General features: G+C 38.3%; 1 protein-coding gene across 2 annotated transcripts; it reads right to left on the bottom strand.

Moving 5' to 3' along the window:
- Positions 1-37: 37 nt before the first annotated feature.
- On the bottom strand, positions 38-26,483 carry POLE2 (DNA polymerase epsilon 2, accessory subunit). Of its 2 annotated transcripts, none has more exons than XM_060004607.1 (19): positions 26,380-26,483; positions 23,499-23,599; positions 22,199-22,274; positions 20,310-20,387; positions 20,080-20,173; positions 16,073-16,147; positions 13,687-13,770; positions 13,034-13,090; positions 12,562-12,610; positions 11,734-11,806; positions 10,121-10,293; positions 9,483-9,572; positions 9,255-9,309; positions 8,479-8,538; positions 8,314-8,391; positions 6,513-6,621; positions 5,490-5,666; positions 3,412-3,479; positions 38-175 (listed from the first exon to the last, which is right to left on the bottom strand). In XM_060004607.1, exons 1-19 carry the CDS (start codon positions 26,445-26,447, stop codon positions 157-159), a joined length of 1,584 nt encoding a protein of 527 aa, XP_059860590.1. In that variant the 5' UTR covers positions 26,448-26,483; the 3' UTR covers positions 38-156. The 2 variants fall into 2 exon arrangements, with proteins under 2 accessions (XP_059860590.1, XP_059860591.1); XM_060004608.1 differs by having other exon boundaries at positions 8,479-8,535.
- Positions 26,484-26,890: the final 407 nt, after the last annotated feature.

The following is a 26,890-nucleotide window of genomic DNA, read 5'->3' as shown; positions in this document are numbered from 1 at the left end:
CCCATCGTGTTTACTTTAATATCAAAATTTCATAAAATAGAAATTTAAGCAGAACATCCTAAAGTTTACCATAATTTTATTGTAACAATATCAAAATTACATAAAATTAAGCAGAAAATTGATGAATTCTGTTTCTTCAGATGGTCTTTAAGGATCTCAAAACCCTTGGAGTTTGCTGAAAGAAGAAAATATTCATAAAATTAAACATTTTGGAAACCTAAGTTATTGTACATTTCTTAATATTTAGTTTTAGTTAATTTTAAAAATAGGTCAATACATGCGTATTGTTCCAAATTCAAAAGGGGACACAGTGAAAAATAAGTCTGTCTCACACTCTATTTCTGCTCTCCAAAAGCAACAGTATATCCTTATAAAGATTGTCTAATCATATACAAGCATGTGTGTGGGGGTAAATGCTTTAAAAACACACAAGTGGTAGAATACAATGAACAATATTCTACCCCTTTTTTTCAATTAGTAATAAACACATATTTATAATTTTTAACTAATCCCTTCCTCTATGGCTTTGAAATTTAATATAAATTAGAAAAGTTCCGAATAACTTTTAAATAGATACACATTTAAGCTATTTGTTTTGCAATTTTATAAAAACTACAATAAAAACAGCTGTACCCAATTTTATGCATAAACCCAAGTATACCTGTAGGATAAATTCCTAGAAATGGAATTGCTGATATATGCAGTTGAGGTCTTAAGAAAAAGTTTTTACCATTTTTTTTTCTGACCAACTCTGTGTGAGAATGGGTGTTTCTCCCCTACATCACCAACATTGTGTTTTTAAATAAAACAACTGTATTTGAGAGCACATGTTGAAACAGGGTTAAACCTTATTTACTTTGGCTACATTTCTGTGGTTAACTCTACAATATGATTTCACAAATATTCTAAGAAAAAAATTCTTTTTAGGAGAAACTAAATAGCAGTAAAACCAAACTATTTCACTATATCATGAAAATTTTTTCTCTCAAAAAAGAAAAAACCAAAAAAAAACACATCAACTTATTCGATCCAGCAATGAAAAACTTCTTCAAATTATCACTACTAAATTATAGTTTGGAAATTACGTCAAGGGTTTTCAGCATCTGACTCCACAGATGATAAAGGGACCAACTATTTCAACTCAACAGTGAATGTCAACAGCAAGTCAAGGACTGTTCTAGAAACTTTTAAGAGGGACAGGCACATAAGTGACTAAAACAGTGTGTTAGAACTGTCATAGAAGTCTGTATACAGTGCTCAGAAGCACTGTACTTAGGTTAACAATTCTGCATGGCAATCAGGGAGCAGTACAAGAAATGTAACAAGTGTCTTGTGCTATCATAATAAATCGGTTTATTTCCTATTGTGGTTTATTTGTTTATCTCCCAACTCATTAAAAAAAGAATATTAACTGGTTTGCCAAGATAAATATAATAAAAAGATAAAAGTAAGGAAATCAGGAAATTCAGGTAAGAGAAAAATACAGATCAGAAAAGAAGAGGAAGCCAGAGCCACAGCCAACATTTATGCTAGTAATTCCTCTGCTGCTGTAGAGGTGGGCTGCATGTTTGGCTGTGCTTCCTGGCAGCTAACACAAAGGGAGTCTATTAGTAGATTTACAGTCTCCCCAAGATGAAAATAAACAGTTGCTTGGGACAGACACAGATTTCTCTTGTCCTGAGATCTGTTGAAAGTGCCCACTATTGGTTTTCATAGCAGAATGTTTTAGATGTCTGTGAATTTATACCAAATCTCAGTTCAGTAAAAGTCAATCTAAAGACGGACAAAATAGGGAATTCCTTGGTGGTCCAGTGGTTAGGACTCTGCGCTTTCACTGCCGAGGGCCCGGGTTCAATCCCTGGTTGGGGAACTAAGATCCTACAAGCTGAATGACGTGGCCAAGAAAAAAATTTTAAAAAGGTGGACAAATATGCTCCAGAGGTGACCTAATCCTGGGGTCACAAAATCACTGTCAACAACAGCGAGTGGTTGAGACTGGTAAGAGCGTTGCCTTTACCTAAAGGCATTCCAAGTCAAAAGCAAATTTGTTTGAAGATTCATTGTGGGCTAGGTGAAGTCAAACACATGTTCAGCTTATGGAATAGAGGCTAGAATATCAGTGACCTTTTTTTTTTTTTTTGCGGTACGTGGGCCTCTCACTGTTGTGGCCTCTCCCGTTGCGGAGCACAGGCTCTGGACGCGCAGGCTCAGCGGCCATGGCTCACGGGCCCAGCCGCTCCGTGGCATGTGGGATCTTCCCGGACCGGGGCATGAACCCGCGTCCCCTGCATTGGCAGGCGGACTCTCAACCACTGTGCCACCAGGGAAGCGCCTCAGTGACTTTTATAAGGGTATCTGTCTGGTTATATTCCAAAAACTAAGCAGTGCCTGGAATACAGTAAGATTCAAATACACGTCAAATGCGTGAATCCAAGAATAAAATTTAGAATATCCCAAAGTGAACGGACTTTAATCCTCCATGAATACTGAGCAGCAAAAATAATGCAGAAATTTTTTTTCAAGAAATATATATAAGAAGCTGTTAATCATGGTTTCAGGGTTAGGAAACGGAGCTACTTTTTCCTTTTCAATTTTATACTTTTAAGCATTATTTGAAAATTTTATCATGTACTTGTGTTTTTATTTAAATAAAGATGTTAATTACAAAAAGTAAAAAGAAGACAATTGGGTTGGGTGTTCAAGATGATATTCTCTGAGAACCTGGAGGTATTTGGTTACTGTTCTTAACTGGAGGTGGGAAACAAAATATAATTAACCAAGAAATCACACGTTAGGATGCCTGAATCTAAGGGAAACTGTTAAAAATGCAGATTTCTGGGCCCTACAACTGGAGAGAGACATTTGATAAGTTTGGGGTGGGATCCTGGAACTTAACATTTTTAACAAGGACCCCAGAGGATTCTGATGCACGTGGTCTACAGGACACCCTCTGAAAATCACTACCTACCAGGTGATTATTCTTTTTCCCCCAAGACCTCCCCCCAACTCCAACCTCTCACCATCACCACACTCAACCCAGCTCCCCTGCAATTCTTTGCTGCCAATTTAAGGCAGATTACCTAGGTTTTGAGAACCAACCATGTGGACGGCAAGGCTTACCTCTTGGAATAATAACATCATCAGGAGGCTGCCTGTAAAAAAGCTAGCCCACCTCCACAGCCAGTCTGAGATTTCCCTCAGAAAACAGTTCTTGGTCTATTTCACACAAACTGCCATCAAGTACATACAATTCTGTGTCTCCCCGCATGAACGCAGTAAGTTCAGCCTAGAACATTTCCAGTGAGCTACTGTAGACTTTTAAAAACTTCAGCACACCTACAGAACATCTGAATTTTAGCAGTATTACACCAAGAGACAGCTGTTTCTTGCTGTTTCTGAGGGCACACTTACCTATCTTCTACTATCTTACTGGAAGGATAAAAAACTTTGAATGAAAATCCACTTCTTGGAAAAGAGCCCTTTGGAGAGAAAAATGCCCATAAGTGAATACTCAACTTTTAACAAAGAATCCCTATTTTTTAAATCAAACTCCTTGCTCCTAACTTAAAAATAAAGTTACAAGATGTGACTATGAAGTAATGAGACAAATTTTTGTATGCTCTTTATAGAGAAAAAATATTACTATAAAATATCTCCACTTGAAGCAAAAAGTCAAGTTGACTAGAACAGTTATGCTAACAAATGTGACTAGAAATGCTTAGGAGGGGTTCTACTTAGTATAAGGAATAAACAGTACTGGGTGATGCTAAATAAGCATATAAGACACTCGAACATCATGTTCGAGAAGCCTTTCCTGCCCCTCTCCCCAGTAAAAATCTGGGTTTGATGCCCTGCCATTGTGCCCCCAAAACAACTGAGCAGTAGTCACACATACAATTGTCTGTCCATTACTAAACTCTAAAGTTACTGAGCAGACTCTGTCTTTTCAGTCTTTGTGTCCCTGGAACTAGCTCAATGTCTGGCCCATTGCAGGCATTCATTAATGGGAATAAGTATCAAGAAAGGATGAAGCAGTGTCAAAACCAAGTTTTGGGCTTGCCCAAAAGGTATAAATAAGGTTAAAAAGATATAATGATGGTGTAGGAACTGGTTGTTTACTCATTTACAGTATGAAAAAGTGGAAAAATTCAGAAATAAAGTGGTTTCAAATAGAGCGTTAACTATACGAGAATGCCCAGAGTTCAATTTAAATAAGGAAATAGCCTCATTGTGACAAGAATATTGAAATGTGAATAAAGATTCTACAAAAATTAGGGCCACAAATTTCAAACAATGAAACCAAATCAGCTGACTGTGCTCATCCTTAGAGCAGTAGTTCCCAACCAGGGACAATTTTTGTCTCCTAGGAGACATTTGGCAAGTATCTGAGGACATTTTTGATAGTTCCAACTGGGGGCTGCTACAGGCATCTAGTGGATGGAGGTCAGGGATGCTGCTAAACACCCTGCAATGCACAGGATGGTGCCCCCAAACAAAGAATTATCTGGTCCAAAATGTCAATAGTTCTGTGGTTGCAGAAGCCAGACAAAATAAATGTGTGTGTGAGAAAAGCAGTAAGGGATGATGTTTCTAGAAATGATCTAGATGAAATAAAAAAGTACTAAAGTTTTAAATTCACAAGAATCAAGGAAACATACAGATTAAAAATCACTAGTGAAGGGCTTCCCTGGTGGCGCAGTGGTTGAGAGTCCGCCTGCCGATGCAGGGGACACGGGTTCGTGCCCCAGTCCGGGAAGATCCCACATGCCACGGGCTGGGCCCGTGAGCCGTGGCCGCTGAGCCTGCGCGTCCGGAGCCTGTACTCCGCAACGGGAGAGGCCACAACAGTGAGAGGCCCACGTACCGCAAAAAAAAAAAAAAAAAAAAAAAAATCACTAGTGAAGATATTTGACATAAAAAGCAACATTATGCAGCATTTAGTCCCCAAGTTCAAAAAGTCAATCATACTTTTATAGAAATTCAGAAGCAACTTGAAGATTCTGAAGCAATTTCAAGGTTCTGCATAAAAATGAAATATTAAACTGTGTCCCAGTAGGAATTTCCACATTTATCAGTCTTAGATTTTTGGGACTTGGACAATTTCCAACAACAACAATAACAACAACAACAAAAAATCCTCCTCAAAGGACAAGTACCATTAACATGTTTAAAGGGAATGGAATACATGCTCTGAAAGTAATTTCCAGAAAGGAATTCCAAGGAATCTCAAGGCAAGTTACTTTGAAGGGGAAAATACTCATCTGGATTTATAAGCTTTGGTGCATTTTTAAGAAAAAAGTCACGTTACTTTATAGTCACATACTCTTGAAAGTTTAAGAACTTTCTGTTTATACCAAATTAATTCAGTTGTTTCATTTATAGTATAGTTTTACTCCAACAGTAATTGATTAAACATATATTTTAAATTTAAAGAAGTAACAGTCTAATCTTGACAAATTATGACTACATAACGTTAACTACGTTCTTACAGGGTTTATGCAGAGGCATTCGGTATTGGTCAAAGTAAAAGGATCGTATTTGTCTGCGATGACAAGTAGGTCAGGCACAGGGTACACTCTCAGAGCATAGTCATACGCCCAATACACCGGGCAGACATAAAGAGGGAGAGGAGTCAGGTGTCCTTGGGATAAGATAGTCTTTACAAACTACAAAAGAATGACACAAAACAAACTTCAGTGCATTTGCAAAAGCTAAAAGAGCAACAAAGAATTTCAAATTAAATAGTAATTACCAAAGTGACTTAGAAAATTTGAGAAACAGTTGGGAAAACTGAATTACAAAACCTTGGGAAAACTGATATAAAATGAAATCAACTACCCTGTATTTTAGGAGAAATTTATGAGTTTTCATTCAACACCATAAAAGCTACTCCCCCAAATAGTCATTTTGGAGCAATTGTATTTTTAGCTGTATAATAAACTAATTTACTAATTTTGTTCGTCTAAAAATAATTCCACAGCTTGAGCAATGCCAAGAATATATACTTAGCCTACATACACTTTAAATGTTATAAAATACATACTAAAAATGCTCTGTATGATCTATTTCCATACTTCCAAATGAGGGTACATGTAACCAGTGATTGACAACTGGGAATCTTGAAGCTACAAGATAAACACTACACATCCTCCTGATGTGGGCAAATCATAGGAAATACTTAATAAACATGATAAACATAAACATTTTATTTCAACAAATGTATATATATTGAAGTACAATGTAAGATTTATGAGTTCTAAAGGCAAAACAGGAACCTCCAAAGAAATTTCCTGCTACTTCGGGGCTTTCTTCTGCCCATTAGGGGATACGTCAGTAAGAAAATTGAGAAACACTGATTTAGGAACAAAAATTACCTTACTGACAAAAGTGTGCTGAAATTATTTTGAACTATAAATAAAAACAACAAAAGGGCAAGTGATTAAGTGGCTTAACAAAATTTTATATAAATCCACGTGTAATTAAGACACCTTAATAAAGAAGACACAACTTACATGATTAGGAATATCCAAATTGCTACTGGGAAAACGGACACAGTTTCTGCACATTTTATTCACTAAGTCTTCACGAAAGACAATAATTTCTTGTGTACAATACTGAATTCTGAAATAAAAACAGTAGTTGAATGTGACTTCCTCAGAACAAAATATGAGGTAACTTTAAAGGCAAGATGTTTTATAGTACAAAGCCATTCCCACTTCCCATTGTTCACCACAGAAAAAATGCAACCAGAATCTATTCAACCATTCATTTGACAGTAATTTATTGAGCTCTTAATATGTGTCTGGCGCTATTCTAGGAATGAGAATAAACAACAGATACAATAATTACACAGTATGTTGGAAGATGATTAAGTGTATGGCAAAAAGAAAAAGGCTAACAGGAATCATTTAGGGGAAGGGAAAGTCTAGAAGGCTGGAGTAGTAAATAGGAGTATTGGAACAGGTAGGGCTCATAATGAAGTTTGATCTGAGCACAGACTTGAAGGAGGTGAGAGAGTCAAGCAGACATTCAGGGGAAGAAGACTGTAGGCAGAGGGAACAGGCAGAGCAGAGGCCCTAAGATGAAACATGCCTGGCACATTTGAAGAACAAAAGGAGCTGGAGTGGCTGGAATAAATGAGGAGGAGAAGAAAGTCGGAGAGGAAATCACGGAGGAAACTGGGGGCCAGATCATGCAGGCCATGACTACCATTGCAAAGGATATGGGCTGTTACAGAATAACATGAGGGGCCCATCTTTCTGAATCAGTAGGGTGGATGTGACATGCCTTACGGTTTAAAGGATCACTCTGACATTGTTAAGGACAGACTACAGAGGAGCAGGGGTAGAAGCTAGAGAACAATGAGGAGGCTGTTACAGTGATCAAGGCTAAAGAAGATGGTAGAGGGTTGTAGAGGGGGAGGTATAGAGAGGTGGCCAGATTCTGGATATATTTTGAAGTCCTTCTTCAAATTTTTGAAGGACTTCCTAAAAGCTTGCATGTGAGGAAGAATCCCAAAGGTTGGTCTGAACGACTGGAAGGATAAAAGCGTCAGGAACTACGATGAGGAAAGCTATGGAACAGGGTTGGGGACTGACGAGGGAAGAAGATCAGAAGTTCAAATCTGAAGTTGTCTATTAGACATCCAAGGGGAGATGATGAGTACGCAACCAGATACGTAAGTGTGGAATCTGGTAGAAGGTTTGAGCTGGAGATATCAATGTGGGAATTGTCAATACACAGAGGGTAGTTAAAGCCCTTGGACTGGAAAGGTCACTGAAGGAGTGAATGTAGGTAGAAAAGAGAGGAGAAACAATGACTGAGGGCATTCCCTCAGTAAGAGCCTATGGTCACAGTGAGTAGCACATACAGTAAATGTGTAATCCTTTCAGTTTTCCATTGTAACTTTTCTTAAAGGATGTGTAATTGGAATATCTATTTTTAAATCTCCCTCCATTATTTAAGCTTCTAAATTCAGTGTTAGTGAATTATTTAAATACAGTTAAAACATTTTTAAAGTTTTGAGAAACCTAAAATAGAAAGAAATTTTTTCATTTTTATCCCATAACAATCAAAATTCAGAGACAAATTTTAAGAAACAGGTTAATTTTTTTCCCACTTTTTGTTTTTGTATTTTTTTGGCCACGCCACCCATGGCATGCGAGATCTTAGTTCCCCAACCAGGGATCGCACCCATGCCCCCTGCTGTGGAAGCACAGAGTCCTAGCCACTGGCCCACCAGGGAATTCCCAAGAAATAGGTTAATTGTTAAATGAAAGGAAAAAACCACAACACAAAAATACTAATATTTACCTGCAAGGATTAGTAGTAAAAACTGAAAATGGTACTCTTTGTCTGAATTCATTAGTGATGCTTTCAGCAAATGGTGGCCTATAAAAACAATTTATGTGATATAGTATACATGTTTAAATTTTACAGAATTTTCTTTACTGTTGCAAATATCTGAATAAAACTTACCTTGGTAAGATGGAACCAAATCCAGGATCCGCTGGACCAGGTACAAACACAAATCGACTACTGTAGCAAAATTCAACATAATTCATTCTAAAAATATTGCACCACTATCCCATAGTCCAAAACCAAATTATTGCCTTTAATTAAATTACAAAGTTTTAAAAATTAAATTTCATGCATTTTAATAAGTGAACTACTAAAAGGCTCCAGACCAATACTGTCCAATAGATCTTTTTGCAATGATAGAAATGTTCTAGACCTGTACTGGCCAATTATTGAGTGCTTGAACTGTGGCCAGAGTGACTGAATTTTATTTTTATTTATTTTATTTTTTTATTTTTGGCCACGCCCTGCAGCTTATGGGATTGTTTTAGTTCCCCGACCAGGGATGGAACCCGGTCACTACACCCCACCCCCACTCGCCTGCAGTGAAAGCACTGAGTCCTAACCACTGGACTGCCAGGGAATTCCCTTAAATAGTTTAAATTTAAAGAGATGCACGTGGCCAGTGACTATCATATTGAAGAGTGTAGCTCTAGACCCTTAGAGTAATGTCACCAAGAAATTTGGAATATGGTGGAAATTATCACTCATCCTTTTAATACTTTTCATTATAAATCTCTACTAGAGTGTAACATACATTATCATGATAGAAGGTTAATTTTATCTCTTAACTGTACTAATTTTCTCAACTTTTTCTTCCATCCATTTCTTAACTTAGGATTCATTTTTTGTGTTTCTTAAATAACACTTTAAATAAAAAATATAGAAATCATTACCTTTGGTGAATATTTGGGTATTCACATATTATATCTGCCAAAGTCTTTAGGGAATCTAAAAATTTAAAGGGATATTGAATTTAATTTGCATATGATATACATAAATCACATTTTATTTTATTAGCTAGAACTCTACATATTTTGAATGAAATTAACATATTATAGATTATTTCTTATCAATTTAGTTTATACAAATGTAGAAACACTTATTAAACAGATCCTCAATACCTTTCAAAGCTTGAACCTGATTTTTTCCATAGGGTACAGATGAAAAATTGCCACACAGAATAAAGCAGGTTGGAGGTGCTGGTGAATAACCTAAAAATGAAAGAAGAAATGAACATATGGAGTGTAGAAATCATATTAAAATCTTTTAACCATGAGTTTTTAAATAATAAAACCATACTATTTTAAAAATAATACCTTAATAACATTATTATAAAAAGTAGTAATAATCGTGCCCATTTATTGAGCAATTATTTTGTGCCAGGCCCTGCAATGTCTTGATTAATCCTCACAACATCCATGTAAACTGAGAGAGAGATTAAGTAACCTGCCCAAGGTATTAGGCTGCAGCTTAAACCCAGTTCTGTCAAATTCCAAAGCCTAAGCTGTCCTCCACTCTTGTACTATTCTTAGGACAAATTCTCATTTATCATGAATACACAGACAGACACACACACAGTTATTTTTCAAATGTAAAAATGTAAGTCTTTAAGATGAATTCATTTAAAATAGTTCACCACTGAATCAATGTCTTTTACAAACTAGACTACTCAAAAAGATATATATATTTTTTAAGAATTTAGTTTTAAGGCATGAATTATCATTAGAGTTCAAAAAAGAATAGAAAAAATGACACCTACCAGAAAACATGGTGTGAAGTTTTTCCAATACTTCTACTTGGTCCAACCAAACATCAGATATAAACACAAACATGGCATCTTTATTCTCATCCTCTAGTTGTTTTAGTTTTGCAGAAGTCTTCACAGATGTATTAGAAGGGCCTCCAAAAAAATTAATATTTCCATAGTATGCCCTAGGTAATTATAACACAATTATTACCTTCTATTCTATATTCTGTTGGAGATATTTTTCTGATATTCTACAAATTTAGCTTCTGTCTATCTAATGAGGTAATTGTCCCATCAGTGTAAATTGGACCATGAAAATGTATTATTTGGGGCTTCCCTGGTGGCGCAGTGGTTGAGAGTCCGCCTGCCGATGCAGGGGACATGGGTTCATGCCCCGGTCCAGGAAGATCCCACATGCCACAGAGCGGCTGGGTCCGTGAGCCATGGCCACTGAGCCTGCGCGTCCGGAGCCTGTGCTCCGCAACGGGAGAGGCCACAACAGTGAGAGGCCCGCGTACCGCAAAAAAAAACAGAACAAAACAAAACAAAACAAAAAAAAAGTGAGATGGCTTGATGAGGGCTTGTAGTCTCTGTGGCGTGAGCAGCACTTTCCCCCAGATTATGTACTTCAACAGGAAGAGAAGATGCACAGCAAAAGCTGCCTGCCAGTGGCTCCCAGCCAGCAAATGTGGCCTTGGCACCTGACTTATACAGGCATACTGGGCCTAAAATCTTAATCCTCATACTTCTTCTTGAAATCATCACCATCATCATGGAATCTCAAGATTTAATTCCCCCAGATGCTTACAGGCTCCAGGAAGGTAATACTAAATATCAAAGCAGCGGCCAGCTGAGGCTGACTAGGTGTGAGTGAGGGAGCACACACATAACCCTGCCCAAAGTGGGCAATCACTGCCGTATAGATGTTCCAGGTGAGAATTCAGGTACAAAGTATGGCTAGATCTGACTGTTCAAGAGAACTCAGAAATCTAGACCATTATGAGAAATCTCCTAATTTTTAAATATTGCAAACTAATTCAAAATGTGTTTTAACACCTCAAAGGGGAAAAAAGAAATTTCTATAGACTACATTCAACCCACAGGCCACCCGCTTCAACTTCTACACCATTATTCAGCCTCTGCTCAAATACCTTGAGTGACAGGGAACTCACTCCTCTCAGAGAAGGCCCTTTTGGAACCACTCTAATATTATAATGACTTTGCATATATTAAAGAACTATATAATCTGCCTCTTGTAACTTTCACTCAGTAAAATACAAAAATAAGAACTTTCTATTAACATGGGAATTATATTCTTCTAAGTGTTTTCCTATATCTTATCTCAGTTGAACTTCTCATCAATCCTACAGATAAAGAAGACCGATAGACTGGAAGTCTTTCCATTAAAGCCAAAGTACAGAGATGCTATTGCAACCAATCTGGAGTCAACCCGAAGTTTTCAGTTTCATATAAAGCCCAGTCTTTAACTCTCATTTTCCATTGCTCATCGCCTTCTGACACAAAGCCTGAGGACTTGTAATAACTGAGATATGATATACTATCTTACATTCATTACTGCCAGTATTATAAAATTCCTATAGAGTTAAAGTCAAACATTTTTATACCTAGTAGTACTAGAGGGTTCAGTGGGTGGAAATCCAAAGGCATTGACATGAAACACCTGATCTTCAAACCAACCTGAAAAAAGATAAGTAACAAATCACTTTCATTTGTCCAATTCTCCTTGTTTGAAAGGACAAAACTACGGAACACAAAGCAGTAACGCTAGGCCATCATCTCATCCCCTGTCGACTAACAACAGAATTTATCAGTCCCACTGCGCTACAAAACAGCGTTAGGTTCAGAGACTGTCTCTTTTTTTTTTTGGCCACACCATGCGGCTTGCTGGATCTTAGTTCCCTGACCAAGGACTGAACCCGGGGCCATGGCAGTGAAACAGCGAAGTCCTAACCACTGGACCATCAGGGAATTCCAGACAGTCTCAGTTCTATAAAACAAAAAATTCATGAAATACTAACAGATTTAGAAATAAAACTTTTCCCTTTTTTTATTTCACACTACATGTTAGAGTACAGACAGATAAGATACACAGATTTAAAAATGTCTCATTTTATGACTCTATGTACAATCTGTTTTTTCAACTTCATTGAGATATAATTCATATATCATACAACCCTTTAAGAGTGTATACTTCAGTGGTTTTTAGTATATTCACAAGTTGTACAACCATCACCACTAATTTCAGAATATTTTCATCACTCCAGAAACAAACCCCTCTCCCATGAGTCTGAGAGTTATTTAATGTTGTCAAAAGTATGCTCTCATAATCAGTGTTGTCCCGAGTTACATCATGTTAACGTATTTTAACCAACGTAGAAAGGGTTTTACGGTAGAATGATGAGGGGGAGAGGGAAAAAAGTATACTGACTTACCCTCTGCTAAGACAAAGCATGACTCTGTGTATAAACCGCTGTGGAACTGGTACACAATAATTGAGGAAAATAATTCTACTTCTATGCTTGAGGTGGTGATAAAGTCAACATACATTTTGGGCTCAACAGGACTTCCAAATAATAAATTCAAACACTTCACATTTAAAACTCTGAATAGATCATAGCTTAAAAAACTTTAGGTTTAAATATCCCCATATCTGCTTCTAAGATCTAATACTGACAGTACAGACCATTCTTAGCATGTTATAAACTTCCTCAGTGATTTGTCTCGATTCTCCAAGTAAGGGGGAATTACAGGCTTTTTGTCTCTGGTTAGGATTATGTCTCCAGATTCCTACACCACCGTATGGAAGTTACACTAAGAACCCAAATAGGTAAATGTGAGAATAATATATGATCAATTTCCCCAACTCACATAACACAGATTTAAAAAAATAAAAGTGAAGGATATAGCTTTACTAAGATCCAGTTGTACTGTTCCTGTAGGATCTTCCAGAAAAAATTTTCCCTAAAAAAAATTAAAAGAAGTATGTCCACATTTATGTAAAGATGAATACTATGACAAAAGAATTAAAATACTGACAATTTTGACAACAGAATATAGTAGACAGTACAGTGGATTTTTAAAAAATCAGTAACTCCTAGTCTAGGCTTTTCCATTTACTAGTCTGGTGACCACAAACTAATCAATTAATTGAGACTCGGAGTCTTCATAGGTACCTAGACAATGACCACTGCCAACCAAGAGATGACAGGAGGGATACTCTCTGGCTGCCGTAAGAGGGGCCTCGGAGAGCCAACAACAACTCCCAGGGAGCAGGCTATGGTCTGCAGCTTTGATTGTTTAGAAACCCAGTACTCTCTGTTCAACCAGAGGTCACTGGGGGACTAATTTCAGGCTATGCAAACTGGTGGCCTGTATAAGACACTCCTTCCTGATGTCTACTCAGGAAACCAAATGCAAAAGGTTATTTGGTGACTGAGGTAGCCACTTTCAATGAAGAACACGCTCCCATGCCCTCTGTAAAAATCCTGTATGTAACTGACATTTCATTAATCTGAAGGCTGAAAATAAAAGTTGGATGCTTATCAAGTTCAACTTACCTCTTTTAACTGGGTTATCATTCCAAGAATAATCACATCTCCGATCTTGGTTGTACTGCCCAATAGGGTTTCTACTGTCTTAAGCTAAAGTAAAACAAAATAAATTCTTAAGGACTGAAAATATGTTCTTTTAAGGAACTAATCTTTTTACAAGTAAGTAAATTTTGAGTGCACATTTTAGTATTTTACAACTATTTTACGGTAGAAAATCAAATAAAATTTAGAAAATATAATTTTATCCTACAAAAAGCTAAAATATTAACTGATGATGGCTTGGAAGAATTGTGCCTAAAGAAACACCATATCAACACAGGCCCCAACCAATGACTGAAGTTTCATACCATATTATTTTGAATAATAATAAGTATATTTATCTTTAAAATGTAAAAAAAGAATATAAATTTTATTTATTTGGTCAGTACCTCTTCAGTACCTGAAAACTAGTGGGCTATTTAAAAAGTTATATTCTATTTTTATTTAGTATTTTGAAAGGCTGTCATTATTTACATTTCTCAATCTGATCCTTATTTTTTATCAGAAAGTTAAAGGTAGTAATAATTGGGGCATTATTTTTAAAAAATCCTTTCTGACCCTTTTCTATACATATAATCCTAAGTATATGTTAATACACACATATATAATTTATAAACACATAGCCATACAGTTTGTTTTATTGCAAAGATGAAATCATATTATTTGTATTATTCTTCAACTTAACTTTTTAAGTTTAATATATCTTAAACATTGTTCCATTTAACTATATATAGATACACTTCATTCTTTTTAATGGGTAGAGATATCCATAGTATATATACAACAATTTACCAAACAACTTAAAGGACATGATCACATCATCCCATAATAATCACTGTTAACATATGATATTGAAGTTCCTCTTTAAAAACATGAACCTCAAGCAACACAGGAATACAATGTTCATTTTAAACAGTTTTAAAAAATGAAACACTTAGGGATAAATCTGAAGAAAAGATATATAAGACATGTATTCTAAAAACTGGCTTAGGTAAAGCTTTCTTAGAAACAATACCAAAAATATGAGCCATAAAAGAAAAATTGATAAGTTGGACTTTAACAAAATTAAGAACTTACGTACTTCAAAAAGACTGTTAAGAGAATAAAAAGACAACTTACAGACTGGGAAAAATATTGCAATTTGCAATCAATCAATTAAAGCAACACAGGAGTAAAAGCTGTAACAAAGTATTCATGAGGACACCATATTTGCAGTTTGCAAAGGAAGAATGCCATATAGGGACTATAGATGGTGGATTAAATAGATAATATACCAGCAGGGATACAGAATTAAACAGCTTGGCAAGATAACAAGAACAATAAATTATTTAGCTAAGCCCTAAAGTTACTTTGGCAAAGAGGAGAGGTGAAATAATGCTCTGGGTTGTGGGTATCTGAGTTGCCATAGGAAACCTAATATATTCAAGAAAACACATCGACAGTCATTTGTAGAGAAATATAAATAATGTCAATTTCCAAAACTTAATACAATTTTTTTCTCCAACAAAAGTTAAAAGCAGAAACTATCAAACTCTATAAATGTTTTCTCCTTATGGCGCTGCCATCAAACATTAATTTAAGCATTATCTAGTATTATCATTTTAGTATCTATCAGACTGCTCATCACCATGAATTCTGGTCTAACATGGTAGAGGACTGAATGAACCTTAGCAGAGGCTGGGCCTCTTCAGAAGCTATTTGGAACACCACAGAAACGGTGGGTCCCAGCCAGAAGGAGCTAAGGACTATCCTCCAGCAGGGCTCTGTGTGCTGGAGGGGGAAAAAAGCCACAGATGGACTGACGGTGACCAGGTGTGTTGCTGGAACAAAAGTGATGGTGCTGTTTGGTAACCACTTTCTTAAGTATTACAGTGGAAAGAGCACACACAGCAGAAAACATTCTTCCTCTCCCCAGACAACCCTGTGACCTGTCTGTGCTCTCTCATGCATTCTATAAATGTGGTTTCCTTATTGCCTGCAGTAAAATTTTCACTCCAACTGATATAGCATGTCTGAGCTGAACAAGTGTATGGGGGTCACCAGAGGGCTGGGCTGGGCAAGGAGCAGGATTTCAGAGTATGAGTGAGGGCAGGAAGGGTAGTGCTGAGGGTTGGTCTGAAAGCCAGTGTATCCTCCAGCGAATGGACCAGGAGGACGAGGGTTCTGTCTTGGTGGCCAGAGACCCAGCACACAGGACATGGACTTTACCAACAGTGGGCATGCACAGGTCAGTTAGCTAGTTAAACTGTTATCAGTGGTTAATTTTCATGCCAACTTCAATAAGTTAGAATTAAGCAATAAATATTAAACTTGTATACATACACCCCCTAAATAACTAGGATATCGTTCTAACCTGGAATTTGCTTCCGCTTTCATCAGGGTGAGAACCTATCACTGGAGGAGTAAATAATTCATGTCTGTGGGTCCTCTAGAAAAAAGAAAGATTCACATGAATTACTGAGGCAAACATTTAAAACTAAGATTCATTAAAATAGTGCCCTGACAAAGCACTGTCCTAAAACTAACGTTACTATTATTTATTCTCAACAAATTTGAAAATCTACATAGTTTAATGTACAAATAGCTAGAAATGTAATTTGCTTAAAAAAATCATTTTAAGACTTTTTTTAAAAAAAAGGTCTATCGTGTACCTGGCAGTAGTGCACTCTGGGCTGAGGATATGAAGACAACAAACCAAGGTGTCAACCTCAGAGCACAGGGGTCAGTGAGAAGGAAGTGTCCACAGGTCACAATACAACAAAGGACCCTGTGAGAAGGGGCCATTTAACGAGATCCTAAATGATAAAAAAGACTTCGCTAGTAAGAAACAAAAGGAGGCTGAGACAAGACATTTCAGGCAGAGGAAGGGATGTGTCACAAGAAAGAGTTATTAAGAGTAAAGGAGGGGCTTCCCTGGTGGCGCAGTGGTTGAGAATCTGCCTGCCAATGCAGGGGACACGGGTTCGAGCTCTGGTCTGGGAAGATCCCACATGCTGCGGAGCAACTGGGCCCGTGAGCCACAATTACTGAGCCTGCGCGTCTGGAGCCTGTGCTCCGCAACAAGAGAGGCCACGATAGGGAGAGGCCCGCACACTGCGATGAAGAGTGGCCCCCGCTTGCCACAACTAGAGAAAGCGCTTGCACAGAAACCAAGACCCAACACAGCCATAAATAAATAATTTTAAAAAAAAAAGCGTAAAGGAGTATTCAGGAAGTGATGTGAAGCTTAGTACAGGTGGATCATGTAGTGCACAAGGCAGCACGTGCGACAATGCAAGAGATGGGTTGGAGCCTCTATTTGGGAAAATGTCCCTCCCCCACTGTGGTCCACATAGTTTAGGTAGGGTTGGTGCCCTTCCCCCTCCAGACAGACCACCAAGGCCTAGCAGATCTAAGTACTCCACCCCCTTGGCCAATGACTGTTTCAGGGTTGAGCAAGTGCTTGAAGCCTGGCCAATAGGAGACAGCTGCTAGAACTATTGGAAAAGAAGAACTCTCTAAGAGTTTCCAAGGCTACTAGTGAGTGGCCATCTCGGTCACCTCATAGGAAGAACTTGTTTGAAAGTAAGATCAATTTTTTAAAATTGCTGGGAGATGGAAAGAGGTAGATGCCTCATGACGTTGTGCAAGCACCTTGATCCAGCCATGCTTGACACAGCTGGACCTCCAGACTTCTCCACAAGCCAAGAAGTTCCTTTTTCTGTTTTAGCCGTCTGAGTTTTTGTAGCTCTAATAACAGAGTCCCAACAATACAGACTTTGTATACCAAACCAAGAAGTCTGTCTTATAGACAATGGAAAACAACAATTTTGAAGTAGGATGATAAAATCAGATTTGCTTTCAGGAAGATAATTGCAATAAAAATATGCATGGACTAAAATTCAACCCTTTTAATGAGGCTCGGGAAGGTTTAGTGATACCCCCAAATAATATCATAGGCTTTAACACCTAATTTTTAAAAAGAAAGTGGTATTTACTGAGCATCTTCTCTGTGAAAAGCACTATGACAAAGGTGGCAGAGGAAATAAACAAGGAGTGTGCAGTCTGACAACAGGGACACACACCCCAAATGCAAGGCAGGGCCAACCCTAGTAAGTGTGGCAGGAGACCCACTGAGTAGTCAGTGGGTTGAAAGCAGGAAGAGGACTTCCCTGGTGGTCCAGTGGGTAAAACTCCACGCTCCCAATGCAGGGGGGGCCCGGGTTCGATCACTGGTTGGGGAACTAGATCCCACATGCACGCCACAACTAAGAAGTCCACATGCCGCAATGAAGATCCCGTGTGCCGCAACTAAGACCCGATGCAACCAAAATAAATAAATAAATAATTTAATTAATTAATTTAAAAAATTTAGAAAGCAGGAAGAGACTGCATCCAACTGCAGATCAGGAAGGGCTTCAGAAAAGAGGAGGAATCTGAGAAGGCCCTTCCAGAATTAGGAGGGTTTCAAGAGCAGAGAGAAGAGAGAAGAGCATCAAGAGAGTGAATAGTATAAGCAAAGTCACAGAAGAAGTGGAAGAAACAGACACAATATTTCCATGTTTCAGTTTTGGCTCCTCTACTTTTCAGAGGGAAAAGTACAGATTAGGCCAAAAACATGTGACAGGAAGATTTGTATTTTTAAAAAGTATTTATTTATTTGGCTGCTCTGGGTCTTAGTTGTGGCATGCAGGATCTTTAGTTGTGGCATCCATGATCTTTTAGTTGTGGCATGCGAACTCTTAGTTGCAGCATGTGGGATCTAGTTCCCGGACCAGGGATCAAACCCAGGCCCCCTGCATTTGGAGCGTGGAGTCTTAGCCACTGGACCACCAGGGAAGTCCCAGAAGATCTGTATTTAATCCAGTAGGTGGTAAACTTCCTTGAAAGACTTGTGAGCAAAATCATGGCGTGATCAGTGCTAAACTTCTGGAAGATTAACCTGGCAACATTATGTAGGCGATGGAGGCAGAAGAGAAAAGACATCCTCAGTGCTCATTCTCCTCAACCTTTGTTCAGTGCTTACTCCTGCTGACCACCCTGTCCTCACTGAAACCTCCCTGTGCTTCTGCTATATAACACCACCCTGGCCTAGCCCCCAAACTCTATCATTCCCTTTTCCATCATCTCTCAGGGGCTCATCCCTGCAGTCCCATCTATTACTCTAGGCAGATGCCTCCATAATTTCTCTCTACCCAGATCTCTTTCTTTAGCTCCAGATGTACATCTCACCTGATATCCTACTGGCAACCTTAACTCAAATGTTTGAAACAGAACCTGCCATCGTCTTCCCCATTCTCTTTTTCCTATTTGTTTATATATACCTAATTACCATTATTCTACCCGTCCACTCTCTCAGGCTCAAAACCCTAATCATCTTTCAGTCTTCACTCTCTCCCTTCTCTTTCATGTCCAATCAGTCACCATGAGCTATGGCTTCCACTGCCAGACTGTCCCCTCTTTCTGCTCCCCTTACCTTCCTTCATTCAGGCTATCATTTATTCTAGGACTAATACCACAGACTCCTATAAGTCTTCTCTCATACTCTAATATATCCCAAAATCAGCTGAGAGAGAAAGTCCTCAGGGAACTGCTGTAAGTGAGTTGCTCTGGTATTTTAAGGCTCCTTGTACCAAGAGAACAGAGTCCAACTCTGAAGAGTGGCATCCAAGGCAATCCCATGACTTAGTTGCCACTTGACTTTCCAAACTTATCCTGTGCTACTCCTCTTCACAAGCCTTCCTCTCCACACAAAGAAGGCTGATTGCTCATCATTTCCTGCATGGAGTCCACTTTTTCCTCTTGCTCTGTCTTTGTTCACACTGTTCACCACCTTCTCCCCATTTCCACAAGATCAGAGCAATCAAGGCCCATGTCAAATGCCAACATTTCCTTGAAGCCTTCTCTGATTTTTCTATAGAAAGCATTCTCTTTGTATTACATTTCTTCCATAGCATGTATAAAATTCTACTTCATATTTTATTTGTGCAGATGTCTTTAACTTCATAGACTATAAGTTGCTTGAAAGTAGTATAGTACAGGAGGCAAAGGTTGGGCTCCAGAGTCAGACTGACTGGATACAAATCCTGTCCCTACTTACTAGATGTAACCTCTGGGCTAGTGACTAAACTTCTCCAGGTCTCAGTTTTCCCCATCTGTAAAATGGGAATAACAGCATTTATACATACATTGATGTTATGATGGTCAAATGAGGTAATCTCTGTAAAGTGATAAACAATGCCTGGCCTATCAAAAGCATTTAAAAAATGTTAGCTACTATTTTTATCATCATCATGATTGTTAAAGTACAAAAGTCCATCCTTTAATTATCCCTGAGTCTTACCTAAGCTGAAACAGTCTCTTTTTCCCCCTCCGACTTACCTGGTGCAAAATTGTGTATCGTTCACGAAACAGCTCTGCTTTATCTCTTGCTGTTCCAAATAAATTTGGTGCAGGGTGGTTGGTCATAAATAAACTAGGAAAAAAGGAATGCCTATTTATGACTATCATAATACACAAAGGTAGATGAAAAATGAAACAGGAGACTATATACCTTCCAAAAAAAAATGTACATTTGAAATTAGCTTAACATCAATAGATGGCATACTTACGGAAGAAATTTTTTTCTTTCTGAATTGTACACAAGGCGTGGGATATCAAATGCTCCTATGATATTGAAAATATGTTCTCTGAAAAACAACCCACAAAAACAGACCTGATTTACTAAAACATAAGTATTCCAAGTGAACATGAAAACTTGCATTATAACCTTATGTCATATACACATACTTTTCACAGATCGTGTACACAATTTCTTGTAGTGTCAAAAATAATATGGGGGTAAAGTTTTTAGCCTGTGCATTTTCCTCTCAGAGATGAGAAAGTACTGCCACTACTCTCAAGCTAACAAAAAATTTAATCAACTTCTAATTAAGAATGTTATCTGTTGAAAAAGAACATTTACATATAAAATAGTCACATCTTAAAGAAATCTCTCCTAATATGTACTATTTTTATAAGCTACAATATTATTAAAAGGTATTATTCATTAGAAGGTTTAATACCTTTTAATATTAATTATTAAAAGGTATTAAACAATTTTTTAATCCAAAATATCATGCAAAAGTGACCCAGGAAAAGATGTAAAACAGAAGAAGAACCCCCCAAATTCTGCCCATATCCTTGACACCTATAGTGTTAGAGAAGGATAATTCGTAAAATAATTTACCTTCAGATACTTTTAATATCATAATCATGTTTGAATGAGGTTAAAAAAATTCATAGCACTATTGCATAAATATTACAACCTAAAGAATCTTCCCTAAAATTATATCTATTTCCCAAAATGAAAACAGACAAAAAAATGTCATGCTAGTCTGTTGGTAGCACCTAGTACAGAGGAGCAGAGAACCAGTGAACTTGAAGTAAGCCTGCTTCTAGACACAGCTCCATGATTTTCTAATGGGTCAATCTTGGAAAGTTATTTAACTTACCGTGCTACTTATTCATCTATAAAAAGGAGAGCCTCTCCCTTGTGCTGTGATATAATGCCTTTCTGACAATTGGAGTTGCAAAGATCAATTACCATTCAGTCCCTACTCAACCTCTATATTGGCTGACTGTAGCATATGAATAGCTTGACAGAAACAACAGGTAACTTTAATGCCTATTTTAGGATTATAATCCTTACACTTTGATATAATCGTTTTGAATTTCTATTGATGGCTTTAGGAGCAAGTACTCCAGTATCTTAAACAATGAGTTGGCAAGGATAAAATTTAAATACCTCAATTTCTCTATTTTTTAGCAGCTCTAATAAGTTCTGACCGGAAAAAGATTAAAACTACTAACCAAAATGAGTAATGACTCCTTTCAATTATCTCCATTGCCCCAAATAGGAAAAAACTGTCAAAGTTAAGACTATCTCTATCCATTTTCCCAGATGTTTTCCTTTCAGTTAAACCCTGTGAATTTGGAAAGAAGTATCATATTCAAAGGAGGAAAGGAAAGAGGTTTATCTCAGGGAGATAAAACCCAGAAAAATTACTGCAACATAAATTCCTAAGCTCTAACAGCATGAGACAGGGTAAAAAGTCCTAAAGCTGAGGTTCTACCCCCCTTTGCCATTCACCATGTGACCCAAGTTAAGTCACTGAACTTTCAGGACTCGGTACTTTCCTAAGAAAAAAAGTAAATTATACCTCTGAATAATCAGTTCAATCCACCTGCAGCATATAGAATATTAAATCAAATCAGTTGGGTAAGTGGCAAAAGTTTGTCATGGTACAAGCAACACCGAGATCTCAAATTCTAGGATAAAAATAGTAAAGATGAGTCATTTAATATTGAGGTTTATAATGTAAGCTATCACTTAAAAAAAAAAAACTAAGAAATAACCACTGTAGAAAGGTGACCACTGAGTGTTTCCCCAAAAAAATAATTGAAAATAACTACTCAACAACACTTCCAACATGGGGAAAAGGTGAATTTTTCCACATACACAGCTTCATCTACTGACTGACTGCACTCCTGGACTGCTGCTTCCACTACGGACCGTTCAATCATGTTTGATGACACTGAAAAGAGAAGTTCAAAGTTAAATTTTAAAAACAGGCATAAAAATTAGTTCTTTCCACACACAGCTTTTTTCCTGAAAATAATCTGCAAACACTAACCCCAAGATGCTCATTACATAGATTTTAGGAGGAAAAAAGTGTTAGCACAAAAGCCGTATTTCAAATACCTTAATATTCCACACTCAAATACACTTACAATACCTTAATACACAGTCAAATGCCTTAATTTTCTAAATATTGTTAAATAATATACATTCAGGTATACAAATGCTTCTGTAAGCTCCTAGGTTTAATATGGTTACATTAGTATAACTTTGCATCACAACTGCTATGTTTCAGTAGGTATGATAGTAACAGTAATAACAATAACAGCCACCACTCATTAAGCCCTTAGTAAACGTGTGGCACCATGCTCAGTGGTTCACAAGCATTATTAGATAGATGTCCTATAAGACTGCTGTTCATAAGCCATGTCTTACAGATGGGGAAAGTGCAGCTCCAAGAGGTCAAATAACCAGATCACCAACATAACTGGAAGGAGTGGAGAGCAGTACAAACCCGAGCCTGATTCCAGACTGGGTGCCCTTAACCACTGTGGTATGTTCTCAGGCAAAATACCACGTACCATCTTAAATTAATGTATACTGATTTTCTAAATGTAATCATTTTCTAAATTTCCGACTGTAAGGAAATTTTTAAAGCAAAGGTATATTTAAAATTCTGCCTTTAGAAACAACGTATCAGAGCAAGCCACATCCACTTCTCTCCTTCAGTGCTCTAGAAACTGGACATTTTTTTCTAGAAGAGCACTTCTCTTTTGTAGGCCCATGCTTATGGTAAAAGGTTAAGTATTTAAAAAAAGGTCCCTTAAGAAAGGCTGAAGCAGGAAGGGAAAGTTATTCTTGCTTACTTTTTTTTTACCCTCAAACATTTAAGAGTACCTAACTTAAGTAAGACAAAGTAATAGGCAGAGAGAAAAAAGTGACCATAAAGGAATCAGAGGGGAATTCACAAAGGGGAAGAACTGTAAAAGAGTCTCTGGGAATGCCCCAAGGTTCCAACAGAACTAGAGGTTACTCCTTGGCAAGAAGTGCTACCAAGGGTATGTCTCATACCACCGGGACATTCAATACTGAATCCTCAACTTCAAATTAAATCTATAAATCTAACTGAGGATGTAGAACTATATGAACAATTTAAGAGCTGTCAGAAAATGTTACTTACAGGGCTGCTTTTCAACTGCATCAATGATCTTTTCCAGTGCATCTTCAAGCTCTACTTCGTTGATAGACTGAAGAGCTTCTGTGAGGTACTTAATAGCTTCACTGATAAGAGAGATTGGTAATTAAGGCTAAAAGTTTTATGCCAAAATCTAGCAAACACTCATCAATCTAGCATTGAAATTAAGATCCACTCACTCCTCCCTGCAAGCAGTACTCTCCTTTCCTGTGCTTTCTGAACAAATTCTTCCTCCTATCCCCTGCCAACGTAATTGTTCTTAAAGCCCCAAATCACATCCTTCTTCTAGGAAGCCTTCCTAGACCAGCTCTACCTGCTGCAATCTCCCCTTCCTTCTGAAATTGTTTAAAAAATCTCACTTATAGATACCTTAGATCTGCTGTATCACATTAGCCTTGTACTATTTATTACCTGACATTAATAAACTCAGTCTGCTTCAATGTTCTGAACATAACAGACACTTAAATACATATTTATTAATTTGATAATGCATTTGCTTAAGTTCCAGTAACTTCATCAGTTTTCAACTGTAAAATAAGAAAAAAATTAGGCTAGAAAAAACTTTGACATTCGAATATAGTCATAGAAGTAATAACACTCACTAAAATCACATGAATCCCTCTCACCCCTCAAAAATCAATAAAGCTGAAAAATTTTTTAAAAATCACACGAATTCCTGATTTAAATACCAATAATACTCAGAATGAACACTGTCTACTTAAACAATTTGCTAATTCCATGCCACTCTTTATTTTTAGACCACAGCTTTACACTTTGCATCAATATTATTGTTATAGTCATCGCACTAACTCTTCTATATCTTGGGTTGCTTATTGTTTCATGTGTGGGTGTCACATCCCTCCAATTTATTATAGATGATGCTCCTTGAGAAGGGGAACTGTGTCATCCTTTGGCAGAGTGCTAAGCACACTGAAGGTAGTCCACAAATACTTGCTGATTGAGTCCCTAAAATCACACACATATTAGGTGAATCTTGGGAGAGCTCTTAGCATAGACCAAAGTCATACAGGATCTGGCTTCCGCCAAATCTCACTAGTCTCACCCAGTGTCTCTGGCTTTCCTGGTGCTCTCCTGTCTCAGGGTCTTTATATGGTCATTTCCCCCACACTCTTCACCTAGTCAAGTCCTGCTCATTCAACTCAAACCATTCTTTTTTTTTTTCAACCATTCTTTAAGGAAGACTTCTTTGACTCTAGAACTGTTTATACACCTGGTTATACGCTATCATAGCACTTCCTTCCTCAGATCCTTTTCATAATTGAAATTAAATAATTGTGAATTATTTAATATCCATGGTAGACAGACTTCTAAGATGACCCCTAATAATCCACACCTCCTGGTATTCACATCCTTGTGCAATCGCCTCCCCTTGAGTGTGCGTTGGACCTAGTGACTTGCTTCTAACAATAGAATATAGCAAAAGCGATGGAATATTTTACTATATTGTAGTTTTAAAAATAAAAATTTTGAAGCGGCAAGATGTCACTTTCTTGCTTAGGTTACAAAAGACTGTGACTTCCATTTACTAGCAGACTCTCTTGCTAGCTTTGATGAAGTAAGCTGCCATGCTGGGCAGGCCCAACAGCCAGCAAGGACTGAAGCCCTCAGTCCAACAATCTTGGATGAACTGAATCCTGCCAATCACTGAATGAACTTGGAAGCAAATCCTGCCCAACTGACTCTGAGATGACCCCATCCGGACTGCAGCCTTGCGAGACACCCTGAAGCTAAGGACCCAGCTAAGCCTACCTGAATTCCTGACCCACAGAAAATGTGAGAATATAAGTGCCTGCTGTTTTAAACTTCTAAGTTTGGGGGTAATTCGTTATGCAGCAATAAATATTAATACACTCTCTGTCCCCCAACCTCCGCATTGTCTTACCCTCTCCTACTCCCTTGCCCCAGCAGTACTTTGCAGCTAACAGATTTCAGTGTATTTCTGACTGAATTAATGAATGACAGCTCAATATTAGGTCAAATTCTAAGTGAAAATAAAGAAAAATTAACTGATCAATTGGTCGTATTTTCAAAATGTGGGGAATCAACTGAACAAAATTTATTACTGTCTCCTAGAGCTTATCCACTCTTGCACTTGTTCACCACTAACCCAAAAGTAAGGTAAAAGTCCCATGAAGCTTATTACAAAAACAAACAAAAAAACCTCTACACACACAAGAGCAATCAAAACATGGTACAGAGAAGTGTATCCCGTCCAGCAGGTATTTACATATGTAAATACTGTATTCTTTATATATAAAAAAAGCAGATTTAATGAGAAAAATCTTGGAAAGGATCATTCTACAAGTCGCAGAAAACACGGATATGGCCAGAGAAGCACAGAAGTTCTAAAGGAAATCTAAACAAACAAACCAAAAAAACCCAGAAGACTTAAGAACATGCTTTAAATTACCCACTTCCTAACTCTCCAGGAATTCTCTCTCGGGAATAATACGTGATCCAAAATTGGGAAGGCTAGCAAGGCCCACAGGTTGTACAACATAACCTGACAGCTACCGACATGCAATGGGCTTTCCCAGGTCTCTCGTTCGCTGTCTACGTAACCACGTGAGCAGCGCTGTTAGGACTCCCAATTAGCGGAGGCAGAGACTAAGCTGGCTGAGGGGCGCCCAAACACAGTGGTAATACATCGCTGCTGCGACACCGACAGCCGCCTGTGCGGCTGTCTGGTACGTGCAGGAGGAGACCCTCATCCCTTCCGGGACTCCACGCGACTGTCGAGGAACTTAAGAAGGCATCGCCAGGTCCCCCTTGCTTCTTAGAACTCTTTCAAGGGCCGGCGGCCCGGCCCTCCCCTCCTGTCCCGCTCGGTGCCCAGCCAACTCACCCCCGGAGCAGCAAGCCGCGCAGCTTGAAGGCAGAAAGCGCCCTACTCCGCAGCCGCTCCGGCGCCATGTTCGCTTTTTGGCGCCACGGCTACGGCCCCGCCCCGTCCCTGTCCTGGTCCCGCCCCAGACGCGCCGGTTCTCTCTGCCACTGCTCCTCCTCCCTCAGTGCGCGGAGACTTCGGTGTCGCACGCCTGGAAAGCTGCAGTTGCGCACCCACTAGGCTGCAGAAGAAGACGACCCTGCACTGCTCTGTTGCTCGGAGACTGAAGAGCGAGGGCGTCTTTCCCTGGTGTCTGGTTGGGAATGTGCTTCCCTATCTCAAATGCTTCGTTGGGCCACTTAGTACTCCCATCGCTACCCTCCACCTTCCGTGACTCCGGTCGGGCTCCTCCCGGACCCCGGCGCCCTTATGCTTTGTGTCACCACAGGGTTTTCCCCGACATTCACTCGAAGCTGCTACACATCACCATCATTCTCACCCACCCCGCTTTTTATTTAAGTTGCGGGCT

The sequence above is a fragment of the Delphinus delphis genome, chromosome 2 (genome assembly GCF_949987515.2).
Source record: "Delphinus delphis chromosome 2, mDelDel1.2, whole genome shotgun sequence".
Lineage (NCBI taxonomy): Eukaryota > Metazoa > Chordata > Mammalia > Artiodactyla > Delphinidae > Delphinus > Delphinus delphis.
This window is presented reverse-complemented; position numbering and strand designations above follow the sequence as displayed.

What these genes read in the sequence shown, in the direction of transcription:
- POLE2 (XM_060004607.1), bottom strand. Translation starts at nt 26,447, where the DNA reads ATGGCGCCGGAGCGGCTGCGGAGTAGGGCGCTTTCTGCCTTCAAGCTG. An exon ending in TCAGGTTCAAGCTTTGAAAG is followed by an intron (nt 9,310 to 9,482) that starts GTATTGAGGATC and finishes TTAAATTTTTAG; the next exon opens with ATTCCCTAAAGACTTTGGCA. An exon ending in TACCCAAATATTCACCAAAG is followed by an intron (nt 8,539 to 9,254) that starts GTAATGATTTCT and finishes ATTTTGCTACAG; the next exon opens with TAGTCGATTTGTGTTTGTAC.